The sequence below is a fragment of the Pseudochaenichthys georgianus genome, chromosome 24 (genome assembly GCF_902827115.2).
Source record: "Pseudochaenichthys georgianus chromosome 24, fPseGeo1.2, whole genome shotgun sequence".
Taxonomy (NCBI): domain Eukaryota; kingdom Metazoa; phylum Chordata; class Actinopteri; order Perciformes; family Channichthyidae; genus Pseudochaenichthys; species Pseudochaenichthys georgianus.
In genome coordinates this window covers 9,015,265-9,037,600 of record NC_047526.1, presented here as the reverse complement: position 1 = coordinate 9,037,600, position 22,336 = coordinate 9,015,265, and the positions used below count along the sequence as shown (strand labels likewise).

Sequence of the window (22,336 nt, the reverse complement as noted above, 5' to 3'; positions counted from 1 at the left end):
GAATGCTCTTACAGCAGAGTGAGTGTTACAAAGTGATGTCACTATCTTAAGGAAGTAAACAGAGACGTCCAATGGTGGCATTTCAGGCGGGGGGGGGGGGGATTTGAGCCCAAAGGAGAGTGTGGGAGGAATGGAGAGCCCCAAAAAGATAAGAGGGCCTCTTTAATGGTCCCTTACATGAAGATGACATGTATCGTTTAGATTCTCTCTTCAGACACTTCTCGGTCACATGACTCTTAAAACAATGTGATCTTTGCCTTTAAGTGTTTCTGTTGTGTTATATTCTAGTGTTCCCGGGTGCCGTGGTAACGCAGCGACTCAGTGCGTATCGCTGTGTGTAACTGTGTGCGCTGCAGGTGGTCTACCTCCTCTGCTGGAGCCGCTCCTCCTCCGGTATCCTGAAGGAGAAGCGTCTCTTGTTGTTCATGCTGCGCACCAGCTGCTTCCTGCTGTTGTCTGACGTCTCCGGGACAACCAGCTCATCTCCCTCTGCGAGGTCACAACAAAGACACAGGTTGTTTACGAGAGACCACAAAGTGTTCTGACTGGCATGTCAAACTTTCTCCCGTCACCCAACGTGCTTTAATTCAAAAGACAAGTTGGCAACAAGTCCTGGAAACTGGAGCTACATATGGAGCTGCAGCGACTGGCAGAAATAAAACCTTCCACTTGATGGAAAACAATGGAAAACATCTGAGGATTATTTGTGTCATTCTTGACATTGTTGCAGTTCATATTATTTTTTCTTCTTCCCACAATACACTTGTGAATTCTTACCGGCCATCTTGTTTCTGAAGTAGATTCAGCCGCACTGTTTCCAGGCCCAGCAGGTTCAGAGAGCCGTCCACATTCAGCGGTCGCACCTGAAGAGGAAGCATTAGATATGATCATGCCACTCGACCAACTGCCCGATCAGCAGCTCTGACCATCTTAACCTTCTTGTATAACCTGTGCAATTCTTTTATTTCCTTTATCTTGTGTTTGTATAAAGGCTTTTATTTAATTGCAACTTCTTTTTGTACTTTTTTTTAATTTAACTTACTATTTTAATTATATCTTGTTTTTTTCTTTTGTTCTAAAATTGAGCAACTGTCGCACACAGTCTCCCAGTGGGTAACGTTATTCTGATCGGCTCCATTTCTTTACGTCAACTGATGTAAAGTAAACTTAACAATAAGGACTTTTTTTTTCTATTCATGCGGGCAGGCGGCCATTCAGGGGAATGAGTCGGTTTCTATGACGACAGAGGCAAGTAAGATTCCTTTTAAATCCAGCAGGTGGAGCCAGAGATTGCCGGCGCTTGATGTGGCGGACCCTCGTGTGTAGGGGGCGCTTTGGAATGGGGCTATTGCTGCTACAGCTCTGCACTGACCTTCTTCAGAGGGATGGTCTGAATCCACTCCATGGTGTTGACATCGAATACATCCACAGCGTTCTCACTGTACACCGACAGGTAGGGGGCGTTGTAGCCTGGAAAAGAAGAAAGCAGCATTGGTTCTTCAGATGCGCCCTCCATATGTGATCTCCGTGTGTATAATAAGCATTCAGACGTGCACTCACAGGCGGAGATGGGCACCGCGGGGCCACATGAGCTCCTGCTGCCGGGACCGCGGCCCTGAGAGTCCACGTACACCCCGATGGAGCTGAAGCACAGCAGCAGCTCCTTGCTGGAGATCTCCACGGCGCAGAAAGCATCCAGGCTCTGCTGCGGGATGAAGGCCAGGGTGTGGTCCTCGGGGTGGAGCAGGTTGACGGGGGACACGTCGCCATGGACACTGTGGAGGTCAGAGTCATCACATTCAGAAATGTGGAGAAGGAAACGTAAAACAATGACCTACTTACTTACCTGAAGTGCACTTTCAATATACTTGGACAAATGGAGAGTATGCTTTTCTCTGTCAACTGCTACAGATATCAGAAGCTACTATGGTTCTTCGCTTAGCACACAGCTTCTAAGGCTATTTACTTAAGGTCATTTGGAGTGTACATGTTTTTAATAAACTAAAAGATGAAGTGTTTATACTCCTAAGCTAAATCAACTATACTATAAAGCCTCTTGGGAAACAGGTGGACATTTATCACACATCTGGAAAGAGGAGACCTCCTAAAAGTTAGGGACAAAGTTACAAACATGACGATCTTATAGCATATATTGCTTTGTTCTAGATTAGACGACACAACCGTAAATAAGGGCGTTCAAATGGGGAAACCACGAACACCTGCAGCAGTAACATCAGCCGCATGAAAGCAGCAGTTATGTTGATCAAAAACATCAAATATTAAACTGACATTTTACTGCACAATTACTGATTGTTGATACTTAGAGTACATTTAGCTTATAATACTACATACTTACAGCAGACTTAAGTAAGTTTGTGAAAGCAGGACGTGTCGTGTGATGCCTTTAAGTGAAGGACCTTAATACCTTGTCACTGAATGTTAACAAACCAGATCTAAAGCCACGAGAGGACCTTCTCCACCGGGTTGAGGTCAGTACCTGTAGCGGGTGAATCCAGACTGGTATCCAACGTAGAGCCGCTCACTGAGCAGACCCATCCACTGAACGGGCCCCTGGGGCCTGCACCTCTCTCAGCCGGCCGGTGACGAGCTTTACTCTTATTCACCTGCAGGAGGACAGAGACCTTTCTTCAGCCAATGTGATCGAAAGGGAAAGACATGGCACGCATTCTCAGTTGGACTGAACTAAATAATGATGTGTTGGACTGTCACCTCGTAGCAGATGACCTGCCTCTTCATGGCCACGCAGAGGCAGGTGAGGGAGCCGTTGCGCACGGGGCCGGAGACGATGGTCTGGCAGCCCTTTGTCTCTGCCAGCTTGTAGGACTCCGTCTCGCGGCCATCCAGCGCCTGCGTGGGGAAGAGACGCACGTGGCGGTTCCTGCCGGAGATCACCGCCAGCAGCTGCTCCTGGGAGATCAGGTCGATGTGGTGCACCTTCTTGTTGTCCCCCACCCGGATAATTTCTGAGGGAGCAGGGGCAGACGGGGGGTGTGAACACATGTGAGGGTACACGTACAGAAGAAGACGTTTTTGGCCTTTCTATACAAATAAAAAACAAGTGAGGGAGAACATCTTATTTACCATCTTTGGTGACATGGATTACAAAAAGGCCTTCCTCGTTGCCCAGGGCTACGCGCTCGTGATCTGAGGTGAAGGAAATGAAGCAAGATGGACATTTCGGTTTCAGTTAGGAGGCAGAAAACAACCTTCTGTGCGGAAAATGTTCAAATGGGCTAGCTCCTTATTCATTCTCTTGAGACAACGACTGCGTAGAGATCTAGAAGACTCGCTTCCTATTATACCTGAGCGCGAGTGTTGAGGCTCACCTATGATGGCAGCAGACTGTGTGGTCTTGATGAGCGGCAGGGTGCTGTCGTAGGCCTCCTTGGGGACGTAGACGAAGCGCTCCTTCAGCTTGTTCTTCTTGAGGATGCGGTTTGCAGCTCGTTGAGGAGGCCCACCCACTTGTTCCTCTCTGATCGCTGTCGGCCAGGATCAGGATGGAGGGCTTGTGGTTGGCGGAGGGGGAGAGCAGGGACGCCGTCACCTGGGGGGAGGTGGAGGGTGGTTGTGAGAGAACGATTCAGATTCTTTCCAAGTGTTGGTTTCAGTCGGCTGAGAAAACTTACTCTGAATATACAGGGGAATGTCTTTTGCGACTGGCGTGGATGACATCAGAGGCCAGGACAGAACTTACTGAAAACTCTTCACTCCCTGGAGGAGGAAGAAGATGAAGGTTAGACCGAGACTAGGTTTAGTTGGTCGACAGGAAACTCATCTGATACAACTACTAATATAATCATTTCTCTTGAACAAAACACCAAAATAAATGTGCCGTTTGTTGATTTGTCTTCTGTAAATAGTTTCAGATATTTTGATCTGGAAACTTAATATTCAAAGACTATATTTTTAAATCCCCAACTTGAATTCCTCCACTTCTCTTACCTCATGTCTATGACTTGGCTGACTACGACACTTGGCAGAGTGGCTTTTCCTTCTCCCAGGTCGTACAGGAACAGTTTGAATAGTCGCACACCACAGCCATCGCCCCTCTGCCAGCCCTTCTTCACGCCCGTAGGTTTGGGCACCTAGGAACACAGAGCTCAATGAGTGATCCATTAGGGACACATGTGAAGGTCATTAGAAACACCTTCTACAGTGTCAGAAACGGAAAGCTGCCTCCAAACATCTGACTATTATCTAATTCACACTGCGACCAGACTCCTGTCAGGTTCACTCACCCTGACGGTGCCTTCGTACGCAGTACGATGCCCCTCTGAGGGTCGATACCCAGCGGGCCCTTGGTCTGGTCCTGGGGCACGGGACACACCGCTGGAGCCTTGTCCGCACACGTTACATGGCAGGAGAAGTTACACACTGTGGACAGGGAGACAGGCGAGACAAGTCAGATGCTTGACTGCTTAGACATTTTAACATCGATTTAAGGGCAAGGGACTTTTTGTAAATGGTTAATTGCCCTTATTGTAAGTAGCTCTGGGTGTTAGCATCAGCTAAATGCAAAGTGTTTTTAGGTTTATGTATGTTGCATTTTTTAAAGAGCCCGGTGCTTAAGATTTTGAATTGCCAACAACTGTAGCTTTTGTGCAGATGGACAAGACTTTGAATGCGTCCTTACCTTCACAGGTACAGCCTTGACGTATGAGCCCCACCATGAGGGAAAGTACACTGGTTACACTTCGTGGGGGGTGCTGAAGGACTTCACCACAACTGATGTGCTTTGGGCTGTGGAGGGCGGACGAGGAACGAGCATCAATGAGCAGGAGACCACATCACGAGTGGTTTCAACATAACAAGGTCTGGTGTGGAAAGGTCTTACCTTAGGAGAGGAGCGTCCAATACTGCCGTACCCTCCTGAGCGCATTGTGGGGGTCTGGACTGTACGAGGGGGGTGGTCTATCAACTGCACGACAGAACAAAGTCAAACAGTGAGCAGTGAGATAATGTACTTTGACTGTTTGAACAATGTATGAATTGTCACTTATGAAACTTGGCTTCCAAAGCATCTGAACGAAGGATGGACGTGACAAAGCAGGAGCAGGGAAGACATCCAATAACCAGTTTCTATGAGGTTCATATTGGTAGAACGTGAGCAATGGGATTGCTTGCGGTACATTTGAAATGACTTGTTCCAAATGTGATTTTCCAGTTCCACGAGTCTCAATTAGAAAACTGGTATTAAACGTAGCACCATGTTCGACAACAGCGTGAGAACACACAGCTTCCTTTTCTCCTTCACATTTTCTCCATCATTGAGACAATTGCAATTCACCCAGACTGACTTTTCCACAAGCTCAGTATTGTGAGTTGTAGTACCTTCTTTGGAAATTGTTAATTCAATTGGAATGAGGAATATTTGGACCAATTTTGATCTGTTGTTCCTCGACATGCCAGACACACTTTTGTAACTGGTGTTGGGAGGACTGAAGCCTTGTTGTACTAAGACGAGACCAAACACAAGAGTGTAATGCTGACCTCTATGGGCTCCATATCACTGGCCATGGAGGGGGACCGCGGAGCGGGACTTGAGGTGCAGCTTGGGGTCATCGTCCCTGGATGGAGTGTTGGAGGGGGTGAAGTTATCCATGGAGTCCACCTGAGGAGGGAGAGGCAGGAGGGAGGAGAGGAGGAGAAATGAGGAAGTGATTGAGAGGAGGTAGGGGAGGAGAAAAAGAAAAGGACTAGAGGGTTATTTAAAAAAAAAAAAACGAGTAATATGCATCATCCATGCGTAGAGAGAAAGAGTGGGTGCCATCATACAAAACATTATCCACAGACACTATGGTAACGACGTGTGTTCATGTCCACTGGAGCACATCTTGTGGCAGCCCATGTATTAGAACACGAGGAACACATCACAGCCCAGTGGCCATGCTAGTTTGAGACCCTAAGCTCACACCTTACACCATGCACAGCCATTCACAAAGCTACACTGACACCAGTACACACAGGCAGCACACGCAATACCCCATGTTGCTCAAATATGGAAGATCCAACACATGAATACCTTTGACAAACACAAATATAAATACAAGGACCCCTGCCATGCCATCAGTTAACATACGCAGGGAATACACACGTATATAAAACACCGACATGACGGCACATTTAGAAGCTGCATGAGATCACAGAGCAGTGATGGTGCTTACGCGTCTGCCTTTGCTCGCTGGGCCAACGGGTGGCGAGCGCTTCAGTGGCAGGAGAGCAGAGTGGCAAGAGAGAGAGATGAAACATCAGAGTGTGACAGAGCTAACACACAGGACACACACCGAGGGGAAACCGGGTCATAAACTATTTATCATCAGGAACACTATTTATTTGATATTATGTGGAATTAAAAATAATATATATATTAATCCATTACGTTTTGCTAACTATTTCAAAAATGTATATCCATTTTGTATTGCCAACTATTTCAACTCTTTATCTATTACTTTTAATTAATTATTTCAACTGTTCTTCCTGTTCCTCTCAGCTAACTATAAATGTGTATCTACTATTACCCAATATATTTGACTTTTAACTAACTATTAGAGAACTAAATATCTGTTCCATTACTTTTAACTAACTATTAGAGAACTAAATATCTGCTCCATTACTTTTAACTAACTATTAGAGAACTAAATATCTGCTCCTTACTTTTAACTAACTATTAGAGAACTAAATATCTGCTCCTTTACTTTTAGCTAACTATTTCAACACAGCATATCCTTTACTTTGAGCTTTCTGTTTTCCGGTCACTTATAGCTAACTTATTTAACTCTTTATCCATCACTAACCAATTATTGGAACCTTTACCCATTATTTTTACCCAACTGAATCAAAGTGTGCTCCTTAGTCTATTTCTATATATTTCAGTTGGGTGAGTTTAGTTCAGATCAGGCCGTTAGGTGAGACTTGCACAACCTCCCTGCCGATGTCACTAGCACCAGGAACTAAGAACCACGGATTGGAAACACTGCAGGAGACTACTGTACGTCTGTGTGGGGGACTGAGGAAGAGGCTGTAGGACAGAGGCTGGTAGGACAGAGCTGGGTAGGACAAGAGGCTGGGTAGGACAGAGGCTGGGTAGGACAGAGGCTGGATAGGATGGAGGGGGGCAAAGGGAAAATCAAATACACATGGTGATGGGAGGGAGCAGGGAAAGTCAATATGGAGCAAGTTCTCTTTCTGGCCTAAAAGAAAAGGGATTACAAAGTGTGTAGGATTTAAAATAAATACTTTGTGGCTCTATTATGTTCAACACAATTGTGAAAGCGCCAGAAAGCCAATCAAAATAGCCCACTGGCCTACTAGGAACTAGCAAGCAACTGCAATCAAGAGCAGAACACTTCAAAAAGATATCAATCTTAACAAGTATATGCACTTAAAACAAATACGTTGCGGTTAATCAGAATGTCATTACTTTATCTCGTGGCATCTATTTTCCACGTGTATTTAAATGGATGATAGTGGGCCCTCGTTTTAAAAGATTGACATATTTGCGGTGTGCTGCTCTTCTTTCCAGTTCCACTGATGCAAAGACAAAACCACTTACTGACGCAATACGGCTACTCAGATCTAAAGTGTCTTTCTCTGCTGTAAGCTCTTACAGTACTACAGCATACAACTACTGTCACACACGCAGACCTCCGCCTCGCCAACAACAACTTACGTCTTCCCAAAACTCAATTAAAGAAGAGGAGGATGAGGAATAGAGTCCTGAGGTACCAGAGAATGAAGCAAGGAAACGACCAAAAGATAGAACACAAATAAGATTGGGAAAATCATATGAACAAAAAGCAACCAAAGTAAAGCATGAAGAGAAGCAGACATGTGACGGGTATGACCTGCTGACCAACGGGATTTATGATTCTCAAGTTGCTCTTGATCATAGATTTAAAATCATTAATTCCCCACAGCCATGCGGTTGCTGACAGCAGCTGTATTGTATCAGGATTATTATGTGTTGGTCTTATACACTTACATCAAACTGGTCCAGCGCTGAGGTGGGGGCGTTGAGAAAAGCCAAGAAGGAATTCTGGGAATCCTGGTGCTTGACACCTACAGACACAGAACCAACAGCACAAAAGGTGGTTCAGTCTCAGAACATCAAAGGGCGACTTAAACAGAACGAGTCACAGGACCGTTTCTAAGAGAGATGGGGGGTGCCGTTTCATACGACCGTAGTAACAATACATGTTCATGCACACGGCACAGGATTTCATTTCTCAAACGTGGCCTTCTGACGCGCAAAACCCCGATCGTTCATGACGGGACTTTCAGGGATTATTTCTCATGGAAAGTTCCAGAGGGTGCGACGTCTAAGCAACCATCAACACATGATGTATGGAGAGTAACTGTGCATTCATGTTATGGATATCTTTTGAACAAAAAACAAAACACCAGGATGTTTGCAAAGATCACTATTTGGAGGAAAGGGCCTTCTGGTTTGCATCAATTTGTTATTTTAACTTCAGGGAACGACGTTTCAACACAAAATGTATCTTTCAGTATCTTTTTGAGAGAATACAGGAAAACTACGAATAGGTCATTCTTTGTTTGATTCGGTGCACTGACAAGGACACGAGACAGAGGTGGTTTATTTGTACCTCTTCGTAGCCGCAGCTCCTCCGTCTCCTTCTTCAGCCTGTCGATCTCTGCGAGGAGTTCCTGGTTTTTACTTTCCACGTCTTGCAGTTTACTGGTGGATCAGAGGCAATCATGTTTATTATCAAGAGGTTTGTTCAAAACAACGACAAATCGTTGATCTTTCACTTTCAACATTATCTACCATTCTGTGGACATGTTGTTGGCCTTGACTTTGTTCAGCTCGTCCGTGATGCTCTGCTTGGCTCTGATCTCAGCGTCTAAGGCCGACTGCAGCTCCAGGCGGGCCGACATGTCCAGCTTGGCGAAGCGCCGCATCTTCCACGGCATGTCCTGAATCAGAGAGTAAGACGTTAGTTTCTATGAAAGAAAGGAGGGATGGACGGAAAGGGAAGGATGTCTGAAACTGAGCCATTTGTACCTTCTCAAGTTTAGACTTGCTCATCAAGATAAGTTAAACCTTTAATAATCCCCTTGGGGATATTCAGGTGTCATAGCAACAACAGCAACAACAGCGAAACACAGGATAGGACAGATACAGTTCACACAAGGATTATAAGTAGGACACAAATGAGAAAACTAAATTAAGTAACAGTGTAACAAAATGAAAACAATAGGAATAGGTCAATTAGTAAATTAGTTGACGTGCGTGCGCATGTGTGTGTGTGTGTGTGTGTGTGTGTGTGTGTGGTGTGTGGTTTACCGTGGCCCTCGCTCCCAGGCTGGTGTTTCTCAGTCCCTCCAGTTCTTCTGTCATCTTGGTGGCCAGAGCCTGCAGATAACCCCGAGCATCCTTCTCATCACTCACCCTGCAGCAAACACAGAAACACACAGGTTACTATACATGCAGAGACATTACAAATACACACACCCATAAACAATGAAGGCCTAAGACAGGACCTAAAACCTATTTTGTCTTTAAAAGGTCATTTCAACAGAATACAACACTGAAAATTATTTTTTAAGTTTCAACTTTTCTTTAAAAGTCTACAGGCAGAGAAGGTCAAAGCCATCCTACTTATTCTTCCAGAACTGTGACACCATGGTTTGCTCTTCATCAGTTCCAAAGCTGAAAATGTACCAACCTATCGTTCAGGCTGCCGGTCTGGGCACATCGCTAATCCTTAACATTCAAAGAAACACTGCCTGTGTAAAAGCATACACTTTGTACTGACAATCAGAACAAAACATCTTGTGATCTTGTCTACATATCATATTCCACCCACTGGGATCGTTTCCCATTATATCTTCTGCAGAGTCATAGTATCTCCACCAGGGGGCAGCGGCCATCACTACATTCTTCTGAAAATGCATTCCACTCAACATTTGTATGTTTGGAATGTGAGTGTGTGCTTTAGTGTATGTGTGTTTCTGCGTCTGGATGGATGGATGTGTGTGTGTGTGTGTGTGTGTGTGTGTGTGTGTGTGTGGTGTGTGTGTGTGTGGTGGTTGTGTGTGTGTGCACGCTATGTGCTATGTGAGGACTGCGGGCTTGTCCTACAGAGGAGGCTGAGCAGGGTGTCAGCTGTGAAGGGAAGTGATCTGAGGGGAAGGGAGGGTCAAGTAGCATGAGACTCTGAGATCTTCAGAGTCATGTAAGAAATGCTGCAGTTGTACTGTACGGAGGAACCCAATACACTCCTACACAACGCGGGTATGTATGTGTGACTGTATATCCCTGAAAAGAGCGGTCTATAGCATCAAAGGGAAGCTGCGTGCCTCAGCATGTATTGGGGACATCTGAGAAAGCTTGCATGTGTGCGTATCAATCATATACCTGTGTATTGATACATCAAGGAAACACACATTAAACAAAGGATTCAAACCTCCCTCATCGTCTATAGACGGAGCAACACATCATTGTGTTGACAAAATAAAACACTTAATTCCAGCATAAGTCAATAAACAGAGGACTTCATAATATCAACAGCATATTAGGGCCGCAGCTTGTAGTGTATAACGCTGCAGTGCATGATCTAATCAAATGATACTTTGCAATAGTTTTTGATGATAAGGGAATACTATAGTAATACATCATGTTCTTATAAGCATTTGAAGAAAAAAACACTGAATTTAGTCCTTTTTCTCATAAATGAACCACTTTCATTTAAGATATTCTGAATCTGTTCTCTTAATAAAGCCCCACTCCATCCCTCGCCTGGGTAACTGTTATTATGTCTTACCAACAACGGCCCGAAGACGCTAATCAATCTAATACATTGTATCCATTGAGCCCAATTTCACATGGACACATTGTCTGAGGGGGCGTTACAGTGTGGACATCATGACACCCTCTGTCCTCGGACACTTGTAATTAAGAAGGAAAAACTCCAACAGAAAACCACACTTAATGAGGAAAGAAATGGAAGACACGTCGGGGAGATCAGAGAGGGCTCCCACTCACGAGACGCACAGATGTCGCTCGTATAGCTAGGATTACAACAGAGCCCATCCAAAGGACAGTGTGTGTCTCACCACTGGATGATCTCCGTGATCTGGGCCTCCCAGTGAGCCACGCTCTCCTTCTTGTCGGCCAGCTCCCTCATCTCGTCCTCCAGCTGCCTGTTGGAGCTGCTCATCTTCTCAAACATGCTGGTGAGCTGCAGGGAGGGGAAACACATGGTATTAGCCATCATGCTGAAAGCGTCGCGTCGTCAAGCTGTCATTGGGAAGTACGACACCTGGTAAATGGATTCATATACAGCATCTAGAAATATAGACGCCATGACATAACAAGACTGAACTACTGTGTACTGAGTCTAACGGGTCACGTGGCTGCGGAAGCAAAGGTGCTCAGCCGTGCCCGTGAGGACTGCTCCGATATGGAAAAGAAACATTGTATTGTTGAAGGTTATGACAGTTATGAGTCAACTCCCAGACGATCAACCGCGCTTGCCTGCAGCGCTGCGGTAGGTGTGTGAAACAAGAAGGGTGATATAACATGGGACGCCAGTGAAGACGTGACCTCATTGCAAGCCTCAAACTGCCCTATTGTTTGCTTCAATATCTCATTTGTGGGCGCATGTTTTGGGTGCATTGCAACTGGAGAGACGGATGTAATGCGCAAGCTAAAACACTCATTTATTATGCTTTTGAAATAGCTTTCCAATCTACGCTAGTGGCCAACACATGTTTGAAATATCAGCTAGAAAATGATGTTGAAAAAGGCTTCAAGCAACTAAAAATAAACGCAAACATGATATGAAAGAATTTTGTTTTTAAGCACGTGCTTTTATTTGTTAGTAATGTCTCGCAGTGATCATTGCGCATATGACTAAAGCGTAAGTGTGCAGTCTGTGGTTGCAAATAGCATCTCCAGCAGCTCACCAGAAACACATGGGACTAAATCTGCACTGCCATCGAAGGAAATGAAGAAAGAGTCAAATTTGAAATGATATTTATTTAGTGTGATGCACATCATGGCAAACGGCCAATTTCCTTTGAGGCTTGGGGCTGCATATAAAGTCAAAATGATATCGAAGTCGCAGTATGGACTAGTGCCATAGCAGGAAGCACAATATTTGTTTATGGCTAACTATGGGTTAAAATAACATTTTCAATGAAGTATTGTGCCACGATATTAAGGCCTATAAATCATATTGTATAGTCTTATCAATCTCAGTGACTGTGATGTTAAATGTTTGCTTTTCTTGCATCTTAATATCTGTCCTTATTAATGTTGCAAATGGAGCTGCTTTGAAGCAAGTCAAATGTCAGACTTGATCCGACCAATAAATGAATATTGTATCGTAAGTGGATCAAGCCTTGCAGAAAAAGAAAAGGATTTGGAAAAGAATTATCTGGCAGTGGCACTAATCTAAAGCTCCTGTTCTTTTCCTACATTTCTAATATATTCCCCCATAACTCTGTTTCTGAGCTGCCGCAGCAGAGCTCCACGTTCCACGCTCCACGCTCTGCTGTGGGGTGACACTGCAGAGCGTGGAGCTCTGCAGTGTCACCCCACAGCAGAGCTCCACGCTCTGCAGTGTCACCCCACATCCATCACCAATTCCAGCTCGTCAACAGTAGAAATTAAACAGTTCACTGAAAACACACCAAAAGGCATCCTAGCTGAAGATGGAGCGGTCTGATTCAGCTGCTAAGCAAACAGCGTGGAAATGCATTGCCTTCTTTGAAAGATACGACTATTCAAACAAAAGATTTTCACACAATCCAAATGCATTGAAGATCTGTTTTTATGCAAAGAAGCAAATCATACAGACGGATCTAATCTGTCCGGAGTGCTTTGGCTTTAACAAATATCCTTTCTCCGAACGTGAGAACACATATGAGTGACGTGCTATCATTCCAGTGTTAGCCACACATATTCTCCTCCATCTCGTCCAGATAGTTTCCATTTTATCAGCTGCAGACTTGGAAAACAACACTCTTTTATTCCATATGTCAAAATGGCCCCCACTTCTTTCAATTGGGAGCCTTATTAAACTTCCAACAGCTCTTTCCAAAGTCAACAGAGCTGAATCCAGTCCTTCCATCGGAGTGTGGAGGAGGCTGCAGGCTGTGTTTACGGGGGATATTGAACAGTGATTTTTTGGCACAGCCGGGACAGAGGGGGTGGAGGAATGAGATGAAAGGCCGAGTGGGGTTACCTGGGGTTAAGGAATTGTGGGTATTTGTGCTAGTGTATGTGTGTTTTCTCAAGAGACCACTAAGCTAACATGAAAGGAAGTCAAATCAAAAGTACAAATATTGACGGAGGAAAAGAAACTGGATTGGTTTTTGTGTGTTTTCGGAGAGATATTTGTTTATTTGCGTGTGAAAATGTCTTACCTTATCCAGTTCAGTGGACAGCTTCTTGTTCTCTTCGGTCAGCAGGACTCTCTCCCTCTCGTACTTCTGCTTGTACTCCGTCTCAAACTCTTCCCTCTCGCTTTGGCTGAAGAAAACACACAAACGTGGAGTGTTAAACTCGTGACTTCTGAATGAGTTGTTGTCTTTCAGGCTTCTGAACTATATGAACTTATACAGGCGATCTTATACAGGGGTTTTAGAAGAGCGCAGTATAAATACACTGACCATTCAAATATCCACCGATGTCTCATCTATCCTCCTACCTGTGTGCCTGTGTGGGCCTCTGACTCCACACACTTCCTCCACACTTAAATCAAAGGCTTGGTTCTGAGAACAGGTACACACTACTCAGCCTAAACACATTAATACAGTCAGAACCTGATCCAGCACTGTTTGAACAAATGAATGAGAAAGCAGTGAGAATAACGAACAGCAGGCGGGAGAGTTAGACGACGGGGTACAAAAACAAAGCTCGAAAGCCTTCTCCTCAAAAACATTATTTTATTCAAATGTGATTAAACCAGCGGTTCTTAACGTTGGATCTGGACCTCCCTAAGTACCTCCCAGGGGGGTCTGAGCAGGAAAATACCTTTCCATTTCTCTGTATTTAATACCCGAGTTGGCACATTTTGACACATCTTTCTTTTTTCAACTCCAAGAGGCCCCTTCATGCTTTATGTAAACAGAGTCGAGGCACTAAATACAAATATGAACCTGAAAAGGAGAACAATATGTCCTCTTTAATGGCTCGGGAAAAAGAAAAACTTATTCTCTATAAGATCACCTTCCATGAGGAAAATAAAGAGTTGTCTGAAAAGCGAGAAATCGTCTTCAGAATGCACACCTTCGTGCATCTCCGTGTCATTTGGGTCGTTATGGAGGGATGACACTATTTGGGAAGGGAGGTTACCTGAGTGAAAGGTTATGATCTGGTTGGGAGCAACATTACTATAACATTCTAATAACATATTCCTGTAACACTGGTCAGATAACCCAATCACAGTCACTACACATTTATCCCAGACTCTTGAGCTATTTTAATATCACTGTAATTACCTCGCGCAGTCATCACTGGAAGACGCAATGAAGAAACACAAGTCATGTAATCACAGCCAGGGTATAGGAGTCATAGAAACACATCGTTTGCACTGATCAGATGCAGGAAGACAGAGAAACTGATGAGTACCTCTCGCGCCGAGTCTTGTCCAGCTTGTCTTTGAGCATCAGGATCTCTTTCTGCAGAGCGAGGTGCTGGCTCTCGGCGTCCCGCAGCTCTTTGCGCAGACCCTTCAGCTCGCTGCCGTGCTGCCCCTCCCTGCGCGCCAGCTCCTCCTCGTACAGGAGCGTCTTCTTCTCCAGGTCTCCCCGCAGGCGCCCCACCTCCTGGGTCTGGTCCGCTGAGGCGGCGGGGGCGGAGGACCCCTGCTTCACCTGGGCGAGGCAAGTGGTGTTAGTGAGGATGAGAATGGAGTGTTGCAGGGATTAATAAGACTCCCTGGCTACCGTTGTATTTAAAAAATATTATTTTCCTAACCACTTTTTCTTAACATTTTGTGAAAACTTTATGGAAACATTTAAAAGTAAAAGAAAAACTTAAAAAAACTCCAGCGAACAAAAAAAAAAACCTAAAACATTGATTTGATGAACATTTTTTAGCATAGCATTCATAGTTAGCATTTTGATATAATATAGTGTGCAAAGTTTAAAACAGCACAAAATGCTTCATCAGGAACAATCATGTACACAATCCGTCACAACGTCACTTGAACTATTGAGACTGCAAGGAATTGTGGGAGCACATTCTGTCCTTTCCTTTTGTAAAGGATGGTCGAATGTATGCTAAGCTAAAGGAGACAATAGAGTAAGCACCATGCTCATGTTCCATCATCGTAAGCTCTGGTCACATGGAGTCTGAGCTCGGACGGCTGTGCAGCGACTGCTGATGGAGGCGTTCATGTTCACCTGTGCTTGTTTGCACACTCACCTTAAGCCCTTCAAGCTCCTCCTCCAGCTGTCGGCTGTGCTGCTCATTACGCTCCCTCAGCTTCCTCTCCTTCTGAGCCTCTGCCGTCTGCTCCTCAGAGTGCGCCTCCATCTGACACACAAACACACCATTGATTGGCTGCAATGTACGTCATACACTGGTTCCATGTTACAGCGTTTACTCGTCCAAGACGTGAATAGAGTGGTGCCGTGATGACCTGTTTGTGTAGGCCGACCTGGAAGTTAACATCGCAAGTGCTCCCTCCATACAAAGCTATGCGATTGTTCCACCGCCAAACAGATGCCAATGATATTTACACATCTGTTCAGCAGCAGCATCACGTCCACATCCTCACGTCGTTTATGAGTGTTGGGGTGTAAATGCAACCGTTGGGTTAGAAAGTTAGCATGGTCTCATGGCATCACCATCGCTAGGCTAAAGGCGGGTAACGTTAGGCATGATTTAATTGAATTGATTTATTTAAAACAAGGGACAGTGTACATTAATCAACATATTAAAAACATGTAAAAGTACTCTAATTAGCCAAAAGGCTAGTTTTCATCGATAGTCCCTTTGCCAGATGGTGATAGACATCCTAAAAGCAATAATAAAAATACCAAGATGACGTTTAGTTTAGTGTCACTTAAAAACGTGTTAATAACCGCTTTTTTATGACACACAGAAGCTATACGCATTAGTCAGTCGGGTGTTAACTGATTTATAATGTACAACAAAGCTTGGAAATCTCTTCAGCTTGTGTTAACATTAACAACAGACCTTATTTCAGGCATCAAACCAAAACATTGGATTTGTTTTTGACTTTACAGAACGCTAAAATGCTAAATACATCCGGGTTTAAGGACTCATTCCTGCACCGCTCTATTTGCATGGAAGTTTATGAAGATCTCTTAAGGCGATAGCAGGAGTACTACACGCAGAACACAATAGGTGATAGGAGACAGAACAAGGTGTGCTAGCAAACACAAGGAGACTACTCTACCTCCTTCTTGGCCCGCTCGGCCTTTCGCACCTCGAGGCGGAGTGCCTCCACCTTCTGGCCCTGACTCTCCACCTCCTCCTCTTTGTCCCGCAGCTGGCGGGCCAGGCGCTGCTTCACCACCGACCTGCAGGAGAAGATCAGTCAAAGGTGAGGGAAATAACAGAATTAGCCATGAAATTAAATGGATCTTAAGCGCCTACAATCAGTTCCTACCTGAGGTCTGTGAGTCTCTCGTTGAGCTCTGAAAACTCCTGCATTGCCAGTTTTCTCTGGCTGTGAGCGTCCTTCAGCTCCTTCGACTGAGCCTTCAGCTTCTCGTTGGCATCCACGATATCCTGGCAGAGAGGGGAGAGTTCAGATGAACATTTGGAGTCTCATCGTGACTTGAAACAATGCTAAAACAAGCTGGATCTATCTGAATGTTTGGTAATCTGAGCCACCGTTTTCTTCTATTGAACATTGTTATTTGGTTTGTGAAAACGGGACCAAAAGGATCTTGGTGTTCATGTTCATTTTTTTATACAATACATAATAATCGTCCCACGTTTTTAGATTTATTTTACTTTCAATATCTGCTCTCATTTCACATTTAAATGTTTATGACCTGAATGCACTTTTAAACACCAAAGCAAGTTCCTTGTATGTAAACACCTGCTTGGCAATAAAGAACATTTTGATTGTGCTTTACCGTGGTACGTATCGCAACAGACACATACGTGCAACTTCACACAATACAACACACTTCTATATGGAATTATTATCATGTCTTCTTCGGGCTCTAACAAAGACAAAATACTCTACAAAGGTATTTTTGAAACATTTTTTGTTCCTCAAGGCAACGTACAAAGAGTGTTGTCATTATATCGGAGCCATTTCAGTTACAGCAATTAAATAAATATACAGAGACAGAATCCCCCACTGGTTGTACCTTGTGCATGTCGTCCCTCTCCTGTGAGACGCTCTTCATCTGTTTCTCCAGAGTCCTGGTGTGTTTCGAGTCCTCCAGGTCTCTGCGGGCCAGCGACACGTCCTCCAGCTGCTTCTCCATCTGACCCGAGTCTGACAAACACACACAAAGGTATATCATTAGCCCTCCTGTGGTCTCCGGGTCAAATCTGACCGATTTACTACTTTCATCAATCAAGACTTTTTTGTTTTACATTCGATTGCATTAAGGCTTCGTGATATCCTTCACAGGAGACATGTGAACATATACAATGGCTGATCACCACTTCCATTGCATTCTGGATGATTTAGTCAACTTTGTAACACCCATGGTGTTCCGGTCAAGACCGCCATAAAGAAAAGGAATTAGTAACCATCCGGATCAGAACACACACACACCACACACACACACACACACACACACACACACACACACACACACACCACACACACACACACACACACACAACACACCCAACACACCACACACACACACACACACACACACACACACACACACACACACACCACACCACACACACACACACACACACACACACACACACACCCACACACCACACACACACACACACCCACACACACACCACACACACACACACAATACATGTTCAGTGTCTATTCTTTGTATACTGCAGTTCTTCATGTGTACCAGTAGTCTGGTACAATGTTTACAGTTTGAAAGGGTGTTCCATGAAATTAGGTGATGATTCATGGTTGTTGTGTTAATGTAATAGCAGTTAAAACAGGACCGGTCACATTTGACCGCGAACACCAAGTAAGGGGGGGGGAACAAGAAGACAATCGGAGGGTTTAATCATATAATCACAATATGCAACTTAAACGTGTTTGTTGTTGCTGTGGCTGCCTCGTCTCTTTATCACGGTGCATAGTGTTCCCACTCTTAAATCGTAATTTGAGCGTTGAGTCATCAGCACACACATTTCCCATATGACTTGATGGCGCATGGAAGAAAATCCTCACCAGCGATCTGCTTCTTGAGGATGTCGATCTCGCTCTTCAGACTCCTGACCTCCCCCTCCCTGTTGGGGCCAACGGGGCCCTCGCCTGACGGATGCTGCAGGGCCTGCACCGTCTGAGTCGACTCTGCAACGGGTCCAGCAACAAGAGGCTTTAGTAAAGTGCTTCGTCATGCTTTCTAAAGACCACATTTGGCTTTAACTGATCATTATGAAGAACAAGTTGATTGCACAGTGTTACGGGCGTAGAATACTGACACCATCAGCATTCAGACTGGGGCCCTATAGGGTCCTCCAACTAAAGTCTCCGGGGATTTTGAGAGAGAGAGAAACGCCCTCTGAAGGGAACTTTCGGGGTGTTAGCCTATGCAGACTATTTACATGCACAAAAACCTATACAACACAATGGAGGGAAGGGAAACCCCAAAGAGCTTAATAAGGACTCTTTAAAATGTGTTATGGGCCAGTTTAGCCTTAATCAGAAAGCCAGTGTTGAAAGAGGGAGATCACACGGGTCGAGGGACTGCAGGCAAAGCAATCACTGAGCAGCGATGTCTGAATAAGTCAGCTTTACCTTGCAGTTTGCGGCTCAGCTCCAACTTCTCCTGCTCCAGGCGGCGGATCCTCCTCTCGTAGGCCTCTGTGGCCAGGCTGTCCTCCAGGCCTCGCTGGACAACCAGGTCCAGCTGGTCCTCTCCCGGCTTACCCAGATCCCCCACCAGCTGCCGCAGGGAGGCACGGTCTGATAGGGAACTGCAGAGGTGGAGGAGGAACACAGATCGTGAGCAGAAAGGTGTAGGAGGCAGTGACATCAGCCATTATCAGCCGAGTGTAGAGTGAGGAAAGGAGATTAAAGCAAGGCCATTTATAGAGTTGAAAAATAGACATAATGGGGTTAACAGAATAAGACAATGCAATATGAACGTGATTATTGAAGGCAGAGAACGAGGCCAGGGGAAACCGCAGGAGAGGGGAAACAGGAAAGAGACGTGGACGACAGAGATAGAGATGAGTTGAAAGATGAGAGGATGTTGAGTCATGGAAGAAGGGGGAGAGGGAGGGGGGAGAAGGAATGACAGCGACAAAAAGGAAGATGGGGAGTGAGAGAAAAAGAGGGAGAGCGAGGGAAAGAAAGGAAGAGTGCAAGGGGACATTCTCACTGAGCCTTGAACAGATAAGAAGCAAGCGGTGGGTTTGTTGCTTTCTCACGGGTAGCCTTCAGGGTGAGGATCTGCAGCGAGTCCTGAACATCACCTTATTAGGGAGGGAAGCTACTCCGACACGCCGACGCCGCTATGCTATGCAACGAGAAGGCTTGCTGGGTAATCTGTCCATTTATAAGGACTAATTACAGATGATGCTAGATCGTGTAGATCACACTGTTTTCATCCTTATTTGGTCAACATGTAAACAAATGCAAAATGCACAAAATCGCAATTCCAAACAATGGAAAGTGAAGCAAGAGAGTTAAAAAAAAGACAAATTCTAAATGAAGGCAGCGGCTTAAAATATGTTTCCATTGTTATCACTTACCATTTACTGGTGTAGGTGAAGCCCACAAATGGCAGGTGGTGGCCGGAGAAGGCCGTGTGAGAGGGCGGAGGCATGGTCTCCTGGAACAGATTTAGGAACATGAGAAAAGAGTGAGATATTGACATGTTGTATAGGCGAGGAGCGAGGAACAGATGAACATATTGCCCTACCGAGTTCTTTAGGCAGTCGTCATCCACATCAAAGTTGGAGGTATCTGTAGGACTGCTGACTTCTGGGATGTAGGGAGCCTCACACGTCAGAATGTTCTCCCAGATAATGCCTGCACACAAGAGAGGTCACAGGATACCTTTAAGCATAAAACAGTGGCACAAATCTATTCATCTAGTTATCTTGATCGTGCTTTTGATTAAAAAACCTGTTTCATTCATTTATTTGCACAAAATATAGGAAATAACAAACATGATGTATGAGGGGGTTCAAGGGTGTTGTGCTAAAAAATATTATAAAATCTATTAAATGATCGAACCCCAAATCAGGATGATACACACACTTGTCGGTCAAAACACCTCTAAGATATATCGTTATATTGGAAAAATTATTTAAATCCCTAAATACCTTGCGACATAAGTAACGCTAGAACGTACCAACAAAGAAGGGGTGGTGCTGGAAGTCTTCGATGCCGTTCTGGCCCAATCGGTGCTCTCGGCTGCAAATGAGCCGGCGAATCAGATCCTTCGCATCCTCTGACACGTCTGTGATCTGCTGCGGGAACTGGAAGCGCTCCTGTGGAAGAGGTCATGGTACTCATTAGAGGCATGGTCACTGGCACAACTGATAATTCCACCTCGTTTCTCCTTTATGCTTATATATCCCATCTTTAAAACTATTTTGCTCTGTTTCTTAATAATGTATTGCCATGTGATTGACACAAAGCGAGCCTCGAATCCACTTCAAACTCTAGAAGCTCACCTTGTGGTTCATGATCTTCCCGTAGGTTTCCACCAGGGACTCTGCATAGAAGGGAGTCTCGCCGTACAGCATTTCATACATGCAGACGCCCAGGGACCACCAGTCGCACTCAGGCCCGTACTTGCCCTTCCCATCCTCCATAGCCTGGAGGATTTCTGGGGAGATGTAGTCTGGAGTCCCCACCGCCACGGAGGACTGGACCTAGCAGAGGGATACAAGGACATCAAGAATTGATGCAAATCTCACAAATGGCGAAATCTCACATTTAAAGAAGGGAAATATTTTAGTATTCAAGTCCAGCATGCATGCTAATGAGTCATTATGATGAGTAATAATCTGCAGTTTTGGAAGCATACAAAATACCAGAGTTCTAGCAAAAGGAAACTCATTTTTAACTTCTAAAGCAATTTTGAGAATTCACATGATGCTGAATCCTGAATCAAAACCAAAGCCGTGTTGAATGCTATATGTTGTCTGGATGAATACACAGAGTGAGAGAGAAGCAGATGTTGGCATCGGTCTCTTTACTCTTCAGGACGTTGCTTTAAGACAGAAGAAACCCCCAAGACATGATTCAAAGCTCAGAAAGAAGTGTTCCAAAGAAACGTCAAACGAGGTCCAACAAGCCCTTCAATTATTTGTTCAAATGGTCATATAACCTCATCACTATATTATCATTGAAAGAAGACACTGGGGAACATCTTTGATCATCTATTTCATCCCGTCATTTCTCCGTTATGCAACTTCTTTCTTTCTTTCTTGCTCGCTCCGAGGATTGTCCGAATCACAAAGTGAAGGCCCAGCCGAGCAGCGGAACCACACACCCCTCCTGGGAGACCCCCAGGGGTTGACTAGGAGGTCAGTAAAAGCTCTGGTATGTTTGCTTTGGACCGGAGGAGGCTTCAGCAGTAGTGTGGTAAAAAAAAAACCTACCGTCCCGTCCTCCATGAGTTTGAGGCAGGAGCCGAAGTCTGCCAGGCGGATGTGGCCGTTCATATCCAGCAGGATGTTGTCGGGCTTTATGTCCCTGAAAGAAGAAAATACAAAATAAATAACCATACTTCCTCAAATTAGAATGAAGAAAACAACATTTTTGAAAAGACAAATATACTTGAATGACATTCAGAACTCCAGATCTCACATCACACCATCGATAATAATCAAATTTAACTTTTTAACCTGGGAAAATGTTACTAATAATTCAGATATTTATCATTCAATTAAGTGTAATTTCCCCATCGCCCATTAATCAGCAGCCTGACGGCTTTAAATGGACCATAGGAAAGAATAAACACTGGAATAAGTGTGGGAATTAGCCTTGCAGCAAGTGTGTGTGTGCAGCTTTCCAAAACACACAAACATGCACTGTTGGAGGAAATATGCAAGGCACAAACACACTCCCACGTGCAGAAAAAAGACCCTGTGTCCTAAACAGACACACTCCCCTGTTCACTACTCCTTCAATATTTGTGTTTGTGAACAGAGACAGACTGGGTGGGGGGGGGG

At 44.8% G+C, this 22,336-nt stretch overlaps 1 protein-coding gene across 1 annotated transcript in view; it reads right to left on the bottom strand.

The window, feature by feature from the left end:
- Positions 1-22,336, bottom strand: part of cdc42bpab (CDC42 binding protein kinase alpha (DMPK-like) b) — an 87,611-nt gene that overhangs the window by 4,035 nt on the left and 61,240 nt on the right. The window contains 42 exon segments of the mRNA XM_071202009.1: positions 366-489; positions 778-802; positions 804-863; positions 1,373-1,470; positions 1,561-1,775; positions 2,498-2,565; positions 2,568-2,624; positions 2,731-2,984; positions 3,103-3,165; positions 3,348-3,459; positions 3,462-3,499; positions 3,502-3,568; positions 3,651-3,674; positions 3,677-3,731; positions 3,958-4,109; positions 4,263-4,288; positions 4,291-4,398; positions 4,658-4,700; positions 4,702-4,764; positions 4,859-4,942; positions 5,515-5,550; positions 5,552-5,635; positions 6,189-6,227; positions 7,694-7,740; positions 8,002-8,082; positions 8,631-8,722; positions 8,813-8,961; positions 9,332-9,437; positions 11,104-11,228; positions 13,420-13,525; positions 14,627-14,871; positions 15,425-15,535; positions 16,425-16,548; positions 16,638-16,759; positions 17,353-17,483; positions 18,372-18,494; positions 18,942-19,120; positions 19,901-19,980; positions 20,071-20,180; positions 20,506-20,644; positions 20,831-21,031; positions 21,764-21,857. Coding sequence (XP_071058110.1) covers positions 366-489; positions 778-802; positions 804-863; positions 1,373-1,470; positions 1,561-1,775; positions 2,498-2,565; positions 2,568-2,624; positions 2,731-2,984; positions 3,103-3,165; positions 3,348-3,459; positions 3,462-3,499; positions 3,502-3,568; positions 3,651-3,674; positions 3,677-3,731; positions 3,958-4,109; positions 4,263-4,288; positions 4,291-4,398; positions 4,658-4,700; positions 4,702-4,764; positions 4,859-4,942; positions 5,515-5,550; positions 5,552-5,635; positions 6,189-6,227; positions 7,694-7,740; positions 8,002-8,082; positions 8,631-8,722; positions 8,813-8,961; positions 9,332-9,437; positions 11,104-11,228; positions 13,420-13,525; positions 14,627-14,871; positions 15,425-15,535; positions 16,425-16,548; positions 16,638-16,759; positions 17,353-17,483; positions 18,372-18,494; positions 18,942-19,120; positions 19,901-19,980; positions 20,071-20,180; positions 20,506-20,644; positions 20,831-21,031; positions 21,764-21,857 — 4,260 coding nt within the window.